The following is a 21,975-nucleotide window of genomic DNA, read 5'->3' on the forward strand; positions in this document are numbered from 1 at the left end:
ACAGGTGGAAATTATAGGCAAATAGCAAGACACCCCCCAATAAAGGAGCGGTTCTGCAGGTGGTGACCACAGACTTCTTCTCAGGTCCTATGCTTCCTGGCTGATGTTTTGGTCACTTTTGAATGCTGGCGGTGCTTTCACTCTAGTGGTAGCATGAGACTGAGTTTACAACCCACAAAAGTGGCTCAGGTAGTGCAGCACATCAATGTGAGCTGTGGCAAGGAGGTTTACTCTGTCAGTCATCGTAGTGTCCAGAGAATGGAGGCCCTACCAGGAGAAAGGCCAGTACATCAGGAGACATGGAGGAGGGCAACAACCCAGCAGCAGGACCGCTACCTTTGCTTTTGTGCAAGGAGCAGCAGGAGAAGCACTGCCAGAGCCCTGCAAAATGACCTCCAGCAGGCCAAAAATGTGCACGTGTCCATTCAGTCAGAAACAGACTCCATGAGGGTGGTATTAGGGCCCGACGTCCACAGGTGGGGGTTGTGCTTACAGCCCAACACTGTGCAGGAAGTTTGGCATTTGCCAGAGAAGATTGGCAAATTTGCCACTGGCGTGGTGTGCTCTTCACAGATGAAAGCAGGTTAACATTGAGCACATGTGACAGACGCGACAGAGTCTGGAGACCCCGTGGAGAACTATCTGCTGTTTGCAACGTTCTCCAGCATGCACGGTTTGGGTCAGTAATGGTGCTGGGTGGCCTCTTTGGGGGGGCGCACAGCCCTCCATGTGCTTGCCAGAGGTAGCCTGACTGCCATTAGGTACAGAGAGGAGATCCTCAGACACCTTGTGAGACCATATGCTGGTGCGGTTGGCCCTGGGTTCCACCTAATGCAAGACAATGCTAGACCTCATGTGGATGGAGTGTGTCAGCAGTTCCTGCAAGAGGAAGGTATTGATGCCATGGACTGGCCCGCCTGTTTCCCAGACCTGAATCGGATTGATCACATCTGCTGGGACATCATGTCTCGCTCCATCCACAAACGCCACGTTGCACCACAGACTGTCCAGGAGTTGGCGGATGCTTTAGTCCAGGTCTGGGAGGACATCCCTCAGGAGACTATCCGCCATGTCATTAGGAGCATGCCCAGGCATTGTAGGGAGGTCATACGGGCACGTGGAGGCCACACACACTACTGAACCTCATTGTGACTTGTTTTAAGGACATTACATCAAAGTTGGATCAGCCTGTAGTGTGGTTTTCCACTTTGATTTTGAGTGTGACTCCATATCCTGACCTCCATGGGTTGATAAATTTGATTTCCATTGATAATTTTTGTGTAATTTTGTTGTCAACACATTCAACAATGTAAAGATGAAAGTATTTCATACGATTAGTTCATTCATTCAGATCTAGGATGTGTTATCTTAGTGTTCCCTTTACTTTTTTTGAGCAGTGTATATTGTTAGGAACTTGTTAATAAAGAAATCTTCTAAATGGGTGGATTCACACCAGGCCAGACAGTGTGTCTGTCATTTCAGGTTTCTTCAGTATAAACTGCTTCGGAAGATTAACCCTAGATGATCCCTTTCCACCTCTATAGCAGGATATATGCAGGATATTATACTATATGCAGGATATTATAGAGCGCCATTGAGCATGTGGGTTGTGAATCAAGCCCTGGATTGAAATATATAATTCACTATATAAACTGCCTTAGTCGGTCTTCAGTCGCTTTCTTCTTGTCACTTTTTTTCAGCCACTCTGCACTCTTTTCCCACCTTCCTTCAGCTCTCCTTAGACTTTTATATGGCCATTATGTCACTTAATCCCTAAGAAATGGACTACAGCAGTTTTTCCGAGTGAAAGCATTCTGATAAGGGAGAAAGGCATTACATATATATTACAAAGTTTTTTTTCTATATTCTCAAGTATTGTCTGCTTTAGGGTAGGATCATACGTACAGGATCTGCTGCATATTTTCTGCTGTAGATTTTGCTACCCATTGACTTCTGTGGGTAGCAAAATCAGATGCTGAAAATATGCAGCAGATCCTGTACATGTGAATGTACTCTTGGGCTCGTTCACACTGACAGGATTAGATTTCAAACTCGCAGCAGGTTTTCTGCTGCAGGTTTAAATGTGTGCAGGCTGTATGCAACAAATTCACTACTGCAGAAAGTCTTGCAGTCAATGGGGGCTGCAGAAAATTTTCACAAACTGAAATTCTGCTGCTGAATATCTGCCGTAGACAGCCCCAGGAGAGCCCGCCCCCATGTAAACTCTAATCTGGAATCTTGCTACATGTTGGCAATAAAATCCATCCACGTGAGCGAGCCCAAGGATCTATTCACATGTACAGTGTCCTGTGCATATTCGAAGCGCAGGATTTAACTGCAAATCTAAAGCTTTGTTCATTCATTTTGTTTACATTGAAATCTGCAGCATAAAATCTGCAGCTTCAAATCCTGCACATCAAATATATGAAGGATACTGTACGTATGAATACAGCCAATTAAGCAGATTTCCCACTAGATAATATAGATGCATTTTTGCATTAATGTTAGGGCTGCAATACCAGCCTGACTGTGGATCTGATGACCCGGTCACAACCATCAAACTAGTGGTCGGGCAGGAACTTTTGGCCATAATACGGATGCAAAAATGTGCCTGTACTACACCTGGTGTGAAACCACTTTTATTATTTGGGAGGTGTCATCAATTAGTCATTATGATAAGCTTAACTCTTGTATAGTTTACTACTGTATGCTATTAGATGTCTTTTAATGAGGATCTACATTGTACTCGTTCCTGTGTGCAAATTGATGAGACTGTGAAGGGATTAAACCTGTCTCTGAAACATATGCTTCTGTATAATTATTATGCATTGGAAGGTTGGAATTGCTCGGTCCTAAGTTAGCGAGTCATCAATTGATCATTTTAATACAATTCACAGGCTTCTTAAATATGTTCAGAGGGGAAAACACATTGAGAGAATAAAGATTAATTACTTGCTGTAATGTTTTCTTAATTGAGTTTTAAAATAGTTTTTGATTAACAAGGATATTATCTCCCCGATCGGAGCGGCAGCAGGAAATGGAAATCTGTCTTTTTAAATGTACCATGTGATTGCATTTGTGCCAAGGCTCTAAATGGGGCTTGTGCAGCCAACTGGGCCAGGAGACAAATGAATGGAAAATACACATAAAGAAGCTATTTGTATTTACTGGGCTTTTATTTGGTGATATGACATCAAAATGGATTTAGATGCCAACTTACTGTAGATCCTACTCTGCTGCCTGAGTATTTAATCTGGATACAACATGTATGATTTGTTTGGTTGGAGTGTGGTCAAATGCAACACTCCTTTTGGGATACCTGTGTGTTGTAAATAAAAGGGGCCTGTAGCAAAGATCAATATGGGGCTCCTGTTTTGGGATCTTGTATCATCCCATTCCTTTCTCTCCCCAGGGAACCTGCATTGTCAGCATATAAAAAAAATAAAATAAAAAGTCCTGCAGTTTTCTACCAGTTGCAAAATGAAGGGGACCAACCAGGGCTGGAGCCTTTTTCTCTTAAATAGCTATGTGGCTTGGTATGTCTATATAATATAGAGAAGGGCGTACAGATCATGAGCTATGGCGGTTCAAGTCCTGTGACTGGATGGGACCCATAATGTGTAGGTGTGCTGGTCCAGTTTTCACAGAAGTAACCTTACTTTCTTAGAAGCATTCCCAAAACAATACACTATAAATTAGGGTGCCATTAAGGCCCGACCAGTTGGTGGTAGGACAGAACTCTCATTGCTGTCCCCAGAGACTGGAATGTATTCCTGCCAGATTCTGCCAAAAAATTGAAGATCATTCTTTTGGCGGCGGGATTTCATTGGCAAAACGTCTGCCGCTAAAATTCCGTAGTGTGCACTGTGCAACAGTATTCCATTGCCAAGCAAAATTACACTTGGATATTGTGTAGTGTGAACCTAGACTAAACAGTGGATGTTTTTATACTGGTCCCCCTGTACTCCAGGAAGAGGCATAACCAACACAATGGAAAGTTGCATAAATTCTTAGATTTTGCATCTTTTATGCATCAGAATTTTTCAAATAGCTATGCACTTGACACTTGGTAAAAAAAGAAATGCACTATGGAAGGGTTCATCTGTACAGTATTTGTAAAAAAAAAAAAAGTGACCAAATGTGACATCAAAGCAGACAGTGTCTGGCATTAGGCTGCAAGGGTATGATATCACCGTGAAATGCCAGCTTTCTGCACTTCTTTCCATTAATCATAAAACACTAGAAGGATTTTCCCAGCAAACTAACACTTGTGCTCTTATAGAGGTTCAGTAGTATCAGGGGAAGTGCTGTCATACATATAAATGTAATTTATAGTGTGTGGTCCGATGTCTAGGAAGTAGATTAATCTTTGTCCTCTGTGAAGCTGTGCCGAGCCCTGACAACCATTGTGGAGTCCATCCATGTTTAAACAAGCCCATCAGTGGGATATATATATATATATATATATATATATATATATATATATATATATATACAGTTTCTAGGTTCTCACAGGTTTTCTGTCTAATTGACATTCTCTCCCATGACAAGAAGTTGCTGCTTTTAATTAATTTTTTATCATTTTTCTTATATGCAGATAAAACTGTAAAGTTATGGAAAGTCAGTGAACGTGACAAGAGACCAGAGGGTTATAACCTGAAGGATGAAGAAGGAAGGCTACGTGACCCATGCACAATAACTTCATTACGAGTAAGAACATAACTAAACCTAATTTTTTAATCTCAAGGGTTAAATTATGAAATACATTTTTTTTCTGGTACAAATTGGACAGTAAAAGCTGAAGGCTTTTGTGCAGGAATAAGAAAAAATATTTTAGAGAAACCGTTTGATCCCAGGAGGTTGGTATATTACTTGGATCTTTGATATACTTTTGAATGACTGCATTTTTTATCAGTACTGCAGCTCTATATTACAATACTGCAGTGTGAGTTTTTTGCTGTTATATTTTCAAGGCATACTGCCCCTCATTTATTTTTATTGGACATGAGGCCATTAGTTCACTATAACAAGCATGTCTTACCAAGACTAGATTCTTCTTTGCTTCTTCACTCCCTTGTGTCCCATGCCCTGTACATAACATTCTTTAGTTTCACTCCTGCTCCCTTGTCGTTCATAGTTTGTTTGTGTCCTAATGCAGCATAAGTGAAATGTCTGTTCCAGTACCTGCAAGTCTCTTACCCAGCTTTTTTTTTAATTCAGAAAAAATCTAATTTTTTTTACAACCCTTGCAGTCCAGAAAGTAGCACAGAAAGTCAGTGAATTGAGAGATTATCTTGATCTGTACCGTACAGCTCGTACATTTTTCTCTATAGCGCACCAGAGTTAGCCACATGCATACAAGCAAGCTGGTCTTCCCACTGGATGAGAAAAACCACATCCAACAGGAACGTTGCTCTAAAAAGCTTCAGAAAACACAGAAAAGGTGGATAAATGAAGTCGTACATTTATTATAAGTGTTAAACAATAAAATCAATTGGTCGGCAGCTATTCAGTGAAACTGTGGAGGACTAAGGGTGTATACATCAGTTCTCTAAAACCAATTGGGACAGCTTCCCTTTTCTCCAGGATCTATGATGTATATGTCGAAACGTATCCAATAAATTTTAGCCTTTTTATGTTCTCGCACTGCAGTGTTGCACATGTCAGGATGTTATATAAATGTATTTCTCTGGTTTACAAGAAAACTTTAATCCTCTTTCCAGCGGTCTATAGCTGGCTCAGCCAAAGGCGATAAGGTCTGCAGTAACGGCAACCTCTTGACAGCTAAATGGCCATGTTGCCTTTCCCTGTCAAAACTCTACCATTCAAAGTGCAGACAACCAGCCTTGTTCTCTAACTATATATACCTCCAGAAAAATAACATGGAAGGCCAAAAGGAGGTCATGGAGGAAAGGCAGTGAGCTGTTTTGTCTGCATTCAACTTCACCGAAGGGATGGATATCATCTTGGAAGCGTTCCACATAACAGATGTGACTACTGAGCCTGAGCTGCTGGAATGAGCCAAGTGTGATGAAGCTCATCTTGCCTGTCCTGCCTGTATTCCCCCGGGTGACAGCTTGCTGAGAGATCCTGCTAAGTCACACATACACACAACTCCGCTTAGACATGCCTAGAAGAGGAAGCACTGTGTTCTTAGATGCTATTCAAGTCTTTTATATCATTCCAGAACAATTCAGAATTTACATGACATTTTATTAAAAAATGCTTGTAACTTTCTGGTGGAAAGGTTCTAGAAAAACATATTGGATGAATATTTTATCCGATCTATAAAACATTTAGGCATTAAAGATATAATATGTATTTATCTAGCCTCAAAAGGGTTTTCTGTGACTTTTACATTGATAACCTTTTCTCAGGATAGGCCACCAATGTCAGCGAGGTGCTGATATGGCTCTATTCACTCTGTAGTGGCAGTGCAAAGCAAAGTGAATGGGACATGCACTGCAGTACCCTGGTGCCATCACTATACAGTGAATGGAGCCATCTACTTTCGGCCCAGTTCATTATGTACATGCCGCAGCTCAACTGCAGGGGTGCAGAGTTGGCATTGCACCTATCCGACATTGAGGACAGCACCTGAAGGGTTAACAGAGGGTAAGCGCAAAGGTACAAACTGAAGGGTTAACGAAGAGACTAGAAGGGACAGCACCTAAAGGGTTAACATAAGAGCCTAAATGCAAGAACGGCAATCCAGCGTGGGTAAGTAGAAAATCCAGACTTTATTAACTCACGGTAAAAACGGTACAAGCAACCAGCAGATCAGACTCGTTTCAGGCGCATGCGCCCTTCGTCAGTGATGTCAGCCCGGTTAAATACCGGTCGGTTAAATACCATACAGGTAATGGGCGGATAGCTTACTACCAATCAAAACTCCTTTAATATCCGCCCATTACCTGTCCGGTATTTAACTGACACCTGTGCAGAGGGCTGACATCACTGACGAAGGGCGCATGCGCCTGAAACGCGTCTGATCTGCTGATTGCTTGTACCGTTTTTACTGTGAGTTAATAGTCTGGATTTTCTACTTACCCACGCTGGATTGCTGTTCTTGCATTTGGATTTGTGTGCACCGGGCTGGGTGCGGATCAGTGTCGGGGGTGTACGGGTGGAGCGAGCTGGACTACATTAACATAGGAACTGCTCATTCTCCCCTGCAGCGAGGCTAAGACCTGCACAGGCCATCCTCCTGCACCAGAAAGATTTGTCATCTTCTGGCCGGACAGGGGTGCTCCCGCGATGTCAGGACCAGAGGCTCCTTGTCACCGGCTTCCGGACAGCACTCCAGGCCGTCGTCTCAGTGCTGCAGGTAGGCCGCAGATGTTGCAGGCCGGCATCATCTTCAAAAAGGCACCAGAGGGTAAGGGGAGGCATCGAAGGTAAAGGAAGATAGTCAAAATCGGACTACTGCATTACTAGGCCACACCCCCTAATGACTGAGGACACACACCCTAACATCTGATTAATCGAGGATTTCCATTATTTATTTTAATCGATAATATCGATTTATTGTTGCAGCCCTACTATTAATTATTATCCTGTAAAAGCTAAACTATATTTTCTTTCAGGCTGTATGTTCATTGTGGGTCCATAAAATTACTTGCACCTAAAGTAGGATTGCAAGGTGTGGAATAGTGAGGACTACAGATCTATCTTAATTTGGGACCACTGTGACCACAGTTTTTGGCAGTTTTCCCCTCTGTAGGCTCCATCCTATTTGCAAACACTGGAGCAGAGTTTGGGAGAAACAGAGACTAGCAGCCATAATGTCTCCTATACACAGCACAAATGGTGAAAAATAACCTTTAAAGGGGTATTCCAGGAATCAAAAAACAGGCCTTATTACTTTCAAAGAACTCTTGCTGCTTGTCTCCAGGTTGGGTATGGTTCTGTATCTTAGTTCCATTGAAGTGAATGGAGCCATGTTGTAATACCTCACCCAAAGTGGAGACGAGAAGGGCGCGGTCTTTGAAAGAATGCCTGTTTTTTTTAATTTTTTTTTTTAATTCCTGGAATACCCCTTTAAAGGTTACCTTTTGGTCACTGGTCTCTGCTGGCTTTTATCCCGGCAAATCAACCTTGATGCCTCTCTACTTGGTTTTCTTTAAACAGTAGTAATGAGCAGTATAACTCTGAATTCGGCACTGGGGTGGGCAGCTCTCTAACCAGAAGCAGTAGTACCATTTGTGTGCCTCCACCCCTATCTCCCTTCAGCAGCTCCCTCGTCCCCACTCCAAAGACTTGTATAGGCTGTCAGGTGATACTACTTGTGCGTCTGTCTCCCCAATTTTACCATTTTATTGAGTGAGTAATATACTGTATGTAGGATGTAAAAGGAAAGGCATCAGGAGTATATCAGGAATATACCTTTCTCTGTATATCAGTCTCTTATAACCATGTACAGAATTGTCCTGTTCTGAAGGAATTTGTCAGTAACATTTGTAAAATTTTATATTCTTTTATTTTATTTATTTTTTTTATATACAAAATGGGAACGAGAAACCCCCAAAGTCAGGCAGTTTCAGAAATAGGAAAGGAAATAGTTTCAGAGCACCATATATCACTGTAGTGAAGGAATTTCTTTGGATAGTTAGATGTTCGGTAAATGACTCCTAACCCAATAGCAATAAAAAATATAAAATAAAAAACTACCTACTGTAGAGAGGCAGGAATAGAACATTGCCCCCTCTACAGTATATGGATCCCTTTTTTATTTTTTGTATAGGCTTGTAAGAGATCCTTAGTAATGAATGGTCAGTTTGGAGATCTGTGTATTTGTGAGTTTGCTCGTAGGTTTGAGCTCTGGACTACTTGGAATCCAGAAATGCCCTTGTGGAAATGATATAGTAGCAGAGAAGGGATTCCTAGAAGACAACAGACTTGGTATTTTGAGACTAAGGACTCTCTCAGAATTGCCTGCTGTTCCTTGTAACCTCTGGAGTGTTGTATGCCCTCACAGAATAGCCTGGCAGGTGGTTTCTGTTTTTGTGTGGAAGACATGATGTTATCTCCTGATGAGAATTATTATTGGAAGCCTGACCTTTTATCGTCTTGTGTAATGTGGTTCAACATCACATGTGACGGTCAAAAACATTACGTAATTACAGCTTCAGTATAATGCCTTAAACGCTGTCACTGAAAATAATGATTTTACTGTAGGAGCCCATTGAGATCTCTGGGAATTGGGGATTAACCATAAAAGAAATTCGAATTTTTCAAATATCAGTTCTTTATTCGCTATATCTTCTATTATTTTATACATGTTTATTTCCTTAATGTGTTAAGCTATATTCCCCATGTTTGCCATGTGCAACCTATGTCTTCATGAAATCGAAAGTGTAGTTTTTTATTTTATTTTATTTAACCTGAATTCACAAATATATTAGACACAAAATAGGATGACCGTAAATTCAGGAGTTAGTCCGGCACAGAGAGGAACAATCAGGGAGCCAGATAAAATCAATGGATTTATTAGATGCAACGCATGCGCAGCGAAACGCGTTGCATCTAATAAATCCATTGATTTTATCTGGCTCCCTGATGGTTCCTCTCTGCGCCGGACTAACTCCTGAATTTACGGTCATCCTGTTTTGATTCTACTTCTACCCAGGAGGGCTGCAGTGGACCTTTACTTATATTCATTCTACACTTTACCTTGTTGTTGTGTGTGGGCGCACAACCAACTCTGGTAAGCGGCTTGGGAATTACCGTCCCCTTCCCCCACTAACAACACCTGCTGATCCCGCACATGAGGCGCCTTCCTCCCTCTCTCTAAATATATTAGACAGGAACAGTCCCCACTCCCTATAAAATACATATAACCCACTATAGGTAGAGTAAAAAAAAAAGCGGCGCAGCGGCGTCTAAGCAGCGTACTAGGCTGGAGCCTGCCCGGAGTGGAGAAGATGACCCCCGGAGAAGGACAGCCCGGACCGGTTCACCCTCCACCCGGAATGCTGCCAGACACGGAAGGAAGGATGGATGGCCCGGACCACCCTGACAGGTAGGGGAGAGAAGCGGGTGGCGGCGGCGGCCTATGGCACCGCAAAAGCCACTGCAGTGCATTGATTTAAAGCGCCCGCTTTAAATCAATGACCTGCAGCGGTGTCGAGGGGGGATAAATAGCCGACAACTTATACCGGAATATCGGTATAAGTTATCGGCTATCGGCCCTAACCTCCACCGATTATCGGTATCGGCCCTAAAAAACTGATATCGGTCGATCCCTACCTTGGAGTGCTGCAGTGTTTTTTGTCTCTTACTGAAGTATGGAGATTCGTGACCGGGGTCCCTCACTGAATTGCACCCACCTCAAGCTGACCTCCTTTTTGGTGTGCTGCTTTTTCTTGCTTTTTTTTTTTCCATATAACCCACTATAGCTATGATGGTAATATTTCATATACCGTATCTCAGCCTCAATATAGCTCATGTAGCACCACTATTAGGAAGTAAGCACAAGGTATTGCACAGGTCAGTCTATATTATTGCATATTGCCCAATATAATATCCATGCCCTGCAATGACCATATTGTCATGCAAGACAACATCAGGAGTGTTAAAATTTATTCCTATTTGAAGTGTTACCTCTACACTCATTGTGCTGAAAAATGGGCTAACACTGAGAAAAGTGCACACCACAATACCATAATACAGCTGAAATGATTTATTGCACAAATGTAATACAAAAGTACACTCAAATACATATACAATTCACAAGAGACATCTAAAATCACTAAAAACTGCTCACTGAGAGCATGACACAACCCTGGAGAGGGGCCATGAAGCCCCTCCCCCAGAAAAGTGACCCCATTCAGATAGCAAACTGTACTGCGCTCTACCAGTGGTGGAAACAGTACTATGAATGGATATCTATGCCCCTAACAAATGAACTAAATAAATACTGCCACAATCTACAAATACAAAAATGAAGAAAATACTTAGGCAAGGGGAAAGGATGGTGGACTAGACTGGTAGAAGCGATGCAAGGTATAACAGTGAACGGGGCCAAGCAGGAACCCCACGCTTTCCGTTGCCAAGCGCCTTCCTCAGGGGTGATAAGTATTTATCTACTTCATTATTACGGCAGAAAGTATTTTTTAGGGGCATAGAGATACATTCATAGTACTGTTTCCACCACTGGTAGAGAGTAGTACCGTTTGCTATCTGAACGGAGTCACTTTTCTGGGGGAGGGGCTTCATGGCCCCTCTCCAGGGTTGTGTCATGCTCTCAGTGAGCAGTTTTTAGTGATTTTAGATGTCTCTTGTAAATTGTATATGTATTTGTGTACTTTTGTATTACATTTGTGCAATAAATCCTTTCAGCTGTATCATGAAGTATTGCGGTGTGCACTTTTCTCAGTGTTAGCCCATTTTTCAGTGCATTAGTTGTTTGTTTCACTGTAAGTAGCACCCAATTATTATTATTTATGTGGTAGAGCCCCCCTGTTCTTGTATCAATTAACCTCTACGCATTTCATAATCTTCATCAGGTGGGTATTTTGAGGGAAGGGGTGCGGTCTTTGTCTTTAATATATTTGTAAACAGATTAAAGGTATTCATTAAATTAGGGATCAGATTGTAGGTTAGATATTTCTCTCATCTCCATCCCCAGATTTAGGGTATTAGAGAGATGGGAATTGGGTGGGCTTAGAATTAATTGTGTAGTGGATTTAAAATAGTTTGTTCCTTTTTTTTTTTTTTAACTAAAAAGAATGAAAGGGCGAAAAAAGAAAAATAAGTTAACCACAAATGGATCAGGTATGCTGTTTTTTGTGTTCATTTTGTTTAATAAGGAGACATTAAACCGCCATCCAGTTGCATATGTCAGGATTAGAGATGAGCGAAGTTACAGTAATTCGATTAGTCACGAACCTCACGGCTCGGCGTTTGCTGACTTTATCCTGCTTAAATTAGTTCAGCTTTCAGGTGCTCCGGTGAGCTGGAGACTCTCTCCTAGGACTGTATCCACTTTTTACAGCAATCGTCTGAACGGAGCCCCGGCTCTCCCCCCAGAGCCGCATGTTACAACCCCCGCCCTAAGCGGGAAGCTGCCTCGCCCGCTCCATGTATCTATAGGACAGCTGAAGATTGCCAAAGGGCTCTTTCATAGAGATATATGGACGGGGGGAGATATGCCGCTCTGGAATAGATGATCATGGGGTGCACCAGTGGTTGGACCTCCTGCAATCTTAAACATCCCCTTAGTAACATTGAGCATGAGACTTCTCCTATTAAGCTTTCAAAGACAATTAGTTTGATTGCTCTAGATATAACATAGGAGTTGAGACAGCTGAGGTGTATCGAGACCAATAATGTAAGCTGCATTACTTCCTTGTCTGTCTCTGTAGATCAAATTCTACTAGAAAGATAGATCTACATTTTATATATATATATACACACATACATTGTTTCATGCTCTATAGCTTTATTGAATGTAGCTAGGTCACTGCACTGGCCCAGGATTTACATTTTGACTTCTAAATAATGGAACTGGCAGCAGTTCTCCTGATAGGTTAGTTTCCCATTGTGACAGCTGTCAGATGACATGGACCAAAGTGCAGCGAGATAAGACCATCTACTGTCATTGCAGTCAAGGTGACATCCCCTAGCGTCAAAACAAGTGGATCATTTATAGATTAGTTGTGAGGCAGAAATGCCTCTGGTGGGTTCATTTAGATATTGTGATAGAAATCACAACCCAGAGGCCCCTGTGTCTTGAAAGACTCAAGTGAATTATCTGCTACCCTGAATTTTGTAGGCTCTTGCCATGGCACATTGCTTTGTATTAAGTTGTATGAAATTCATGGAAAGGGTTTTCCCTAATCTCATATCTATTTATTCTGCACTTAGGTAATGATTTTGGAATGCTACTTTAGTCACTACTTTTGTAAAAGAAAAATGCTACATAAGTGACACTTTTTAAAGGGATATTCCAGGATTTTCATTTATTTGACTATGCTACAGGGGCTGTAAAGTTAGTGTAGTTCATAATATAGTGTCTGTACCTGTGTGTGTGTGTGTGTGTGTGTGACAGTTTTCTCACAATTCTGTGATTTTCACCTCAATATTTATATTTAACAGCATACAAAATGACTATTTCAGATTTTTCCAAGGTTGCAATGCAGCCCAGACCTGACCTCACTAGTCAGACAGAAATACAGTGATGCCGTGTATTAACCCTTCAGACGCGGCGATCAAAGCTGACCGCCGCATCTGAAGCGAAAGTGACACTAACCCGGCTGCACCGGGAGGGACCTTACCTGCCTCCTCGGTGGCTGCTCCTTGCCGGGTTCCCCTGCATGGCCGACGCTCTCCTTCGTCATCGCGCCCCGTCATCCAATAGGAGCGGCGTGCGTAGCGACGTGATGGCGGCGACGGAGAGCGAGGATACCGGGCAGCAGAGACGTTCCGGAAAGACGGGGACACCCCGGGGACGCGGCAACAGCGATGGAGGGCGACATCCAGGGCAGCGGTGACTGGTCCGGAGCGGCGGGGACACGTGAGTATTACCTCCTATACCAGTGGTCTTCAACCTGCAGACCTCCAGATGTTGCAAAACTACAACTCCTGGCATGCCCGGATAGCCAACGGCTGTCCGGGCATGCTGGGAGTTGTAGTTTTGCAACATCTGGAGGTCCGCTGGTTGAAGATCACTGTGACCTATACTTTACATTGTATTCTAGATTTTCCCCATTTAAAATTGGGTGCGTCTTATATGCCGGAGCGTCCTATAGGGCGAAAAATACGGTATATTCTAACTGCCATAGAGGCTACATTTTTGTTCAGGGTCCTAGAAAATTGAAAACATAATTTTGTGTTTATAAAGATTCATAATAATTGCTCATATTTCAGGATTGTCATATTCCCTTCAGAGTCAAGATGGTCAAAATCTTAGGCTAAATTATGGCTCCATTACAGAAGAAATGTTCGGTTTGGCCTTGCCATCTTGGTGAGGGATTAAGAGAAAGCATTCTTTCCACTGACATTCTTCCCCACACTAATGCAATGCTATTCTTCTCTCCTCATTATTGCGTCTCATTCCACCTACTTCCGAGGGCTCTGGGGTACAGAAGGATAGTGACAAGACCCTGACAAGGCCAGTCCTCTAATCTCTGCTGCTGTGACACCATGTACGCTCGCCAATATTTAAATCATTCTCTTCTCTCCATGGCAGGCATTGTGCGGGACCGGTTTTTGGCAGTAACGGAATCACAAAGCTGAAGTAAAAATAATGTGTGAAGTCATTTAGATGTCGGAGCTGAAAATGGAAAAGTTATTTAAGCCCGCTACAATACTAGTTTAGATTTGTTAAAAGGTTCTTTTGGTTTAATGGCTGTGATCAAGCCTGGAGATTACTCAGAAGGGTTAAAAAAAAAAAAAAAGTAGAAGGGTCATTTATTCACACGGCAGAATTTTCGCTTGCAGAATCCCGCCTTAGAGATTACCTGTCATTAACAAAAACGTTTAATATGTTGTTCATAATCATTAATGAAGACATATTGTAATCTATCTTCATTAAAAAATATTAATATTTATACCAGTTTTTTCATTTTATACTTTTGGCCACTAGGGGTCTCTCTTCTATGCCTGGTCTGCAGGCAGCTTCCTATGCTTTTCATAGTAAGTGTACAGCTTTTAGGACTAATGCTGAAAGGGCTCTGGTCCTTCCACAGGAAGTTCAGTACTCTCAGCCTGGAGCAGCACTGTGAGCTACAAGCCTGCACATGCCTCTCATATAACAGCCAGTCACCTCCCCCTCCCCCCTGCTCTGTGTTCTCCCTGCCCCTCACCACACGTTATCTTATACATTGTATTATCTCACTGCACTACCTGCTCTGTGCCCCCCCCCCCTGATATTCATCTTAATTACTGCCTCTGTAATTGCTCCCACCGCCCCTGGTTCTCAGCATTGACTTTTTAGTGCAGAGAGACACAGGAGAGAGAGAGAGAGAGCTGTTGGCTGTCTGGGCATGCTGGGAGTTGTAGTTGTGAAACAGCTGGAGGTACCCTGGTTGGGAAACACTGCTGCAGAGGGAGAGCAGCATACAAGAAGACTGGCAGAAGCAGAGTCCCGGCCAGGCTTCATGTGACATCATGCCTGCCGGGACCCGCCTCCTTCCACCCCTCAGAAAGACAGTCCTAAGCTAATGAAGAGGGATAAAAAAAAAGGTATTTCCACAGCGTTTTAAACCTTAATAAACACAGGGATAGGCATAGTTAGAGTAAGGGACAGATGGGGAGGGGGATCAGGGAAAGTTCAGTTGATGACAGGTACTCTTTAAATTACAGCCCATAGACTTCTATGGGATTCCGCCCCCCCCATTCACACTTCTAAATTTCCGCTTGCGGAATACCGCAAGCGGAAATTCAGAAGTGTGAATGGGAGCACTGAATCCCATTGAAGTCTATTGGCTTTAATTTAAAGAGGTACGCATCTGGAAAACATAATTTTTTTTTAATCAACTGGTGCCAAAAAGTTTAAGATTTGTAAATGACTTCTATTTAAAAATCTTAATCCTTCCAGTACTTATCAGCTGCTATATGTTGCACAGGAAGTTTTCATTTTTGAATTTTCTTTGTCTGACCACAATGCTCTCTGCTGTCCATTTTAGGAACTGTCCAGAGCAGGATTGGTTTGCTATGGGCATTTTCTCCTACTCTGGACAGTTCCGGAAATGGGCAGAGTTGTCAGCAGAGATCACTGGTCAGACAGAAAGGAAATTCAGAAAGAAAAGAACTTCCTGTGCAACATACAGAAGCTGATAAGCACTGGAAGGATTAAGATTTTTTAATATAAGGAATTTAAAAAATTTACAAATCAGTTTAATCCTTCCAGTACTTATCAGCTTCTGTATGTTGCACAGGAAGTTCTTTTTCTTTTTTAATTTCCTTTCTGTCTGACCACAGTGCTCTCTGCTGACACCTCTTTCCATATTAGGAACTGTCCAGAGTAGGAGAAAATCCCCATAGCAAACCTATCCTGCTCTGGACAGTTCCTAAAATGGACAGAGGTGTCAGCAGAGAGCACTGTGGTCAGACAAAGGAAATTCAAAAAGAAAAGCACTTCCTGTGCAACATACAGAAGCTGATAAGTACGGGAAGGATTAACATTTTTATTTAATAGAAGTAATTTACAAATCTGTTTAACTTTCTGGCACCAGTTGATTTAAAAAAAAATATATATATTCCAGAGGAGTACCCCTTTAATGCGGAATTCCGTATGCTGAAATTCTGCTGTGTGACTAGACCCTCAAGGACTCGTTCAGCTGTTTGCTGCCAGTGGGCAACCTTTGGAATCAGGCTGGTCAAGTTGGATCAGCTGGAAGAACCTCAATGAGGTTGTGTTGATCTCATCCCAGAGGTCTAGTGGGAAATACATTCATGAAAAGCTTTCTGGAGGCTTTCAAGGGGTTTTCTGTTTGGTGTTCTCCTCCAGCCATGACGCAATGATATCATGTATGCTGGTCATGTGATGCTGAAGCCAATCACTGACCTCAGATACACTCTGCATGCAGGATGTCTGCCGAGGTCCGTGATTGGATGCATTGTCACATGAGCAGTGTACGTCATGTCACCACAGCATGCCTGGCAGTGAACACCAACACAGTACTGACAGTGTAACTGTGTATAAGGCTGGGGGAGATCTATCATAACCTGTGTAGAGAGAGTGGTGCAGTTGCCCAAAACAACCAAGGAGGAATTTTTCAAAATGAAGAAAAGCGATATGATTTTTTAATGTGCAACTGCTTTCCTCTATCGGTGTTCAGATTTCCCCCAAGGTTTTTTTTTTTCTTTTTTTTCTTGTGAATGCAAATTCCATACTCTAGTAAATTTTTAGGAAATCGTGAAAAACCCCTTTTAAATTTTAATTTACATTCTGGATGATTTTATATGAAGGTTTCCTTACATCCATAGATCTGGTGTGTAATTACTGTTTAATCAACAAGAAGACTGAAAAAGCAACCTGTTATGGCCATTGCTTAGCAGGCATAGGCCGTCAGGTGCCACATCTGAATTCCCTACTCATACAGAACTCCGGACCTGTTTCTCTCAACTATGAGGAAAAGGTGATGGCTAGATACAGAAGCAGGTCTCTCCTCTGGAGGTCTTCTTTAAACAACATCCTTGTCCTCTATTAAAACTGTTTCCCAACATCAAATGTGGCGGTCCATGTTTTGTTGGAAGATGGTTCCAAATGACAAAGCCAATGATGTGTCTATACATCCCAGCCTAATGTGTAATGTTATAGAAGTGCCTCTATGCAGGATAACTAAAGAAAATCTGCTGTTTCTGCATCTTTAAAATGAGTTGGTAGCTTTGGCCATGTATGTCCACGATTAAAGCTGTTTTTTTTCTTTTGTTTTTTTTTTTCTGTTAACTGCAGTTGTTAAATTTTGTTCTATGCTGAAGTTAAAGGGGTACTCCCGTGAAAAACATTTTTTTTTTCAAATCAACTAGTGCCAGAAAGCTGAACAGATTTGTAAATTACTTCTATTTTAAAAATCTTAATTCTACCAGTACTTATACAACTTCCTCTGTAGTAGAAAAGAACTCCAGAAAGAAATCAGCTGCTGTATACTACAGAGGAAGTTGTATTTCTTTCTGGAGTTCTTTTCTGTCTGACCACAGTGCTCTTTGATGACACCTCTGTCCATATCAGGAACTGTCCCGAGCAGGAGATGTTTGCTATGGGGATTTGCTTGTACTCTGGACAGTTCCTGATATGGACAGAGGTGTCAGCAGAGAGCACTGTGGTCAGAAAGTAAAGAACTCCAGAAAGAAATACAACTTCATGTGGAGCATACAGCAGCAAAGTACTGGAAGGATTACATTTTTTAAATAGAAGTAATTTACAAATCTGTTTAAAGGAGTTGACTATTAAGCATTGACAATTAATCCTCCATTGTGCCCAGGCTGGAAAAAAAATGAAAATTAACTTTCACCTTCTTGCGTTCTCCCGGTGCACTGCTACAGCTGATCGGTCTTCCAGTCCCGTCTTCTTCCTGTGCACGGATCGTCACACGGCTTTTAGCCTATCACCGGCAAAGGCGTGACATCGCTGCAACCGGTGATAGGCTAAGCACCGTGTGACGATCCGTGCACAGGAAGAAGGAATAAGACTGGACCGGAGCACCGATCAGCTGTAGCAGCGCTCCGGGGGAACGCAAGAAGGTGAATGAAAGTTTTTTTTTTTTTTTTCATCCCGGGCACAATGTAGGATTAATAGTCGGTGCTAGAGTACTCCTTTAACTTTCTGGCACCATTTAATTTGAAAAAAAATTGATTTCCACTGGAGTACCCCTTTAAGTGAAAATGTTCTCTCTACTAGTCGTACAATATATTCACGATAACAAAAAACTATCGAAGAATGACTCTTGTATTACGGTAATTAATACTTATGAAGTGAGCGCTCAGTCAGAAAGCAATGGGCCACACAAATCAATGGAGCAATTATACATCTCCAGCGCTTGGCTCCGTACTAATTAGATGGCGAAAGGAATCACTAGTCCATAAAAATGGAAAAACCCTCCAAGGTACATTCTGTCCACTCGTAGTTGTCTGAATATAGAGCGGAGGAGGCAGAAGGTGATGGAATAAGCACAAATTCAAAAAGTATGAACTATTTGATCAAATGTCTGACAGCTGTGATGTAACAGTGCTATACTAACCCTTTCCTAGACTATTGTGTAAAATATTGTTAACTCTCTAGAATGGTTTCCGTTAAAGTGACAGCATTCGCAGACCAATTTTGTAAACTGATCAGATGTACATAATCCTTTTATACAGTGGTGCAGCAATTTTGGTGGTTACAGTTCACAAATGAGACTAATGGTACATGAATACAGTACTAGCTAGTGGTGTTGCTTGACACTAGACTTGTGAAGGGTGGAATCAAGATCTCATCTCAGGAAGTTTTGAAGGGTAGTCTTAAAGGAGTTCTCTACAGCAAATATCTTATCCCCTATCCAAAGGATAGGGTATAAGATGTTAGACTGCGGGGGTCTTGGCGCTGGGGACCCCCGCTATCTCCGGGCCGGCGGCATCCGGAACTTGGAAGCTTGTAGCTTCCACATTCATGATGTCACACCACACCCCCTCCATTCATGTCTATGGGAGGGGGCGTGACTGCTAGTAGATGATTGTCATGCCTCCTCCCATAGAGGTGAATGGAGGGGTTGTGGCCGCTGGCATCACCAGTCATTGGACACGGAGCGGAGCCTTTCATTCTCCGTACCCTACTCTCATGAGCTCTACTTTACTACTCCTCTCTATCCAACCAGACCACACACCAGGTTCCACTTTCTATGCCAGAACTCAGGCGATAGTCAATTTTTTAGATACCAAAATACCCCTTCTGGAAGGCTGAAGTACTATCGCCTGTTTTGAGCTTGAAATAGCCCCAAAAAGAAGTTTTGTAGTTGTTTCCTTTTATTGTGTTACATAGTAGTATAAAACTATATACAACTGCATGATCACAAGAACCCTGTATTTCCCATCCACTAAACGTAAAACGTAACTTTCATTAACCCCTTAAGGACTCAAGGTTTTCCCATTTTTGCACTTTGTTTTTTTTCTCCTCACCTTTAATCATAACCCTTTACATTTTGCACCAGCAGACCCATATGATGGCTTGTTTTTTGCGCCACCAATTGTACTTGACATGTACTTGTACATTTGTAATGACATCAGTCATTATACCCAAAAATCTAAGACGAAAAAAAATAATTTTGTGGGACAAAACTGGAAAAAAAAGCCATTTTGTAACTTTGGGGCTTCCCATTCTACGCAGTGTACTTTTCGGTAAAAATGACACCTTTTCTTTATTCTGTAGGTCCATACTACTAAAATGATAACCAATTTATAAAGGTTTGATTTAGTTTTACTTCTAGTGAAAGTTAGAACGGTTTGCATGAAAATTGGTATGTTTAAAAATGTGTCCTTCTGACACCTATAACTTTTATTTGGTACTTATCAGCTGCTGAAGTGGAGTTATTTTCTGTCTGACAAGTACTGGAAGGGTTAAGATTTTTTATTAGAAGTAATTTACAAATCTGTTTAACTTTCTGGAGACAGTTGATATGAAATAAATGTTTTTCCATGGAATACTTCTTTAAAGTGCCTTTTTAAAATCGAACCACATGGTGTCATTGGGATGTCTTACAAACAATAATTCATTACATCATGCGTGCTTCATAAGAGTATTGGTGGAAATTCATCATTGTAGGTGAAGGTAAAGCATTTTTGTCCACCTTTTATTTTGTGTGCTGGTAAGGTGTACCAAATGTATTAAATGGTTTTAGGGCATTTTGATAAATTTTATACAGATACTGGAATTTCTCTGGTTTATTAGTTGCACAAAATTTAGCGACTTAAACTGCTGCTCAGAACCTTGTGACTTTTCTACTCATATACCAAAATGTCAAGTCTGGGCTGGTGTAATTTTGTGACTTTTTGGAGATGTATGCTAGGGCTGGGGGGTATACCGGTTCATACCGAATACCGAAATTTTTGGGCTGCACGATATGAATTTTTCCCATACCGTAGTACTGTTTGGGCCCCTCCCCCATGGGAATGAATTATCAGCCCCGCGCAGCGTGGTCCCAACATCGGGGAACTAATCATATGTGACCCGCCAGCGCTGTTCTGCTCCCCCCCCCCCCCAAATCATGTGACCCGTCAGCGCTGTTCTGCTCCCCCCAAATCATGTGACCCGCCAGCGCTGTTCTTTCCCCCCTCTATTAATCAGCCCAGCGGGGTACTAATCGCATACGTCACCCGCAAGCACTGCCCTCCTCCTCTTTGTTGGGTGCTGCCGGCGATGGAACTCTATACTGTACCTGTACGCCAGTTGTCTTCAACCTGCGGACCTCCAGATGTTGCAAAACTACAACTCCCAGCATGCCCGGACAGCCAACAGCTGTGCGGGCATGCTGGGAGATTTAGTTTTGCAACAGCTGGACGTCCGCAGGTTTCAGACCACTACGCTGTACGCTGTATCCCTATGCCCGGGCTGCAAAAGATAAAGAAAATAAGCTTTAACTTAACTACATCGGCCTTACGCTGGGGACGGGAACGTCGGACAGCCGTCAGCCTATCACCGTTATATACCGTGGAACCGCCATAAGTTACAAAAATACCGTGATACACATATTTGGCCATACCGCCCAGCTCTAATGTATGCGCAAAAATTTGTCTGATGAATTAATTAATACTGCAAAAGACTAACCTTAACAGCTGGTCTGTTCACACTTTAAAAAAAAAAAACAGTCACAAAAAAGAGCCTGAGACGCTGCATAGCTCTAAGACCAATATACATACAAAAACAGCTCTAAAGACAATGATAAATCCCCCCTATTGTTTGTGACAGGTGGCTGTAGTCTACACATACACACTGGACCAGATCTGTTGAATCTTTAGTCCATTGTCCCATTGCTTCAATAGCAGTTGACTTACACGTCCTTTTAGTTAAGTAGATGGTCCTATTGCCCTACAATTGTCAGGTGATGAAACATAACTGTATAATTGGGTACTTGGGTTGCAGTTTAAAGGAGTTATCTCGAATTAGAAGAGAAAGTGAATTTCTTCAACAAACAGCACTAGAACTGTCCTGAGGTTGTGTGTGGTATTGCAGATCCGTTGTCTTGAAATGAATGAAGCCAAGTTGTAATACCACACACAACCTGAGCTCAGGTGTGGTGTTGTTTTTGAAATCAGCTCTGTTCTATCCCTGGTTAACCCCATTGAACAGATGTATTGGTATTGTAGCAGACCACAAAGTACATGGACATTAGGATTCTAGTAGATGGATATACATGGTAGGTAGAGGACCTAGTACTGGTAGTATATTGGGACCCAGGAGCTCAAATGGCAGGCATCCTAGGGATATTTAGATTTTTGGCATGCTGGAAATACAAATCCACATTCAGAGCATTTGTTGGTTAAGTTGTTGAGACGTTT

The 21,975-nt window shown here is 42.2% G+C and overlaps 1 protein-coding gene across 3 annotated transcripts in view; it reads left to right on the forward strand.

Annotated features, from left to right (window-relative positions):
- PPP2R2B (protein phosphatase 2 regulatory subunit Bbeta) overlaps positions 1-21,975 on the forward strand; it is a 390,278-nt gene that overhangs the window by 344,940 nt on the left and 23,363 nt on the right. For all 3 annotated transcript variants that reach the window (XM_056574869.1, XM_056574870.1, XM_056574871.1), the window contains one exon: positions 4,598-4,710. In XM_056574869.1, the coding sequence (XP_056430844.1) occupies positions 4,598-4,710 (113 nt within the window). The remainder of the gene's footprint in view (positions 1-4,597; positions 4,711-21,975) is intronic.

The sequence above is a fragment of the Hyla sarda genome, chromosome 4, assembly GCF_029499605.1.
Source record: "Hyla sarda isolate aHylSar1 chromosome 4, aHylSar1.hap1, whole genome shotgun sequence".
NCBI lineage: Eukaryota > Metazoa > Chordata > Amphibia > Anura > Hylidae > Hyla > Hyla sarda.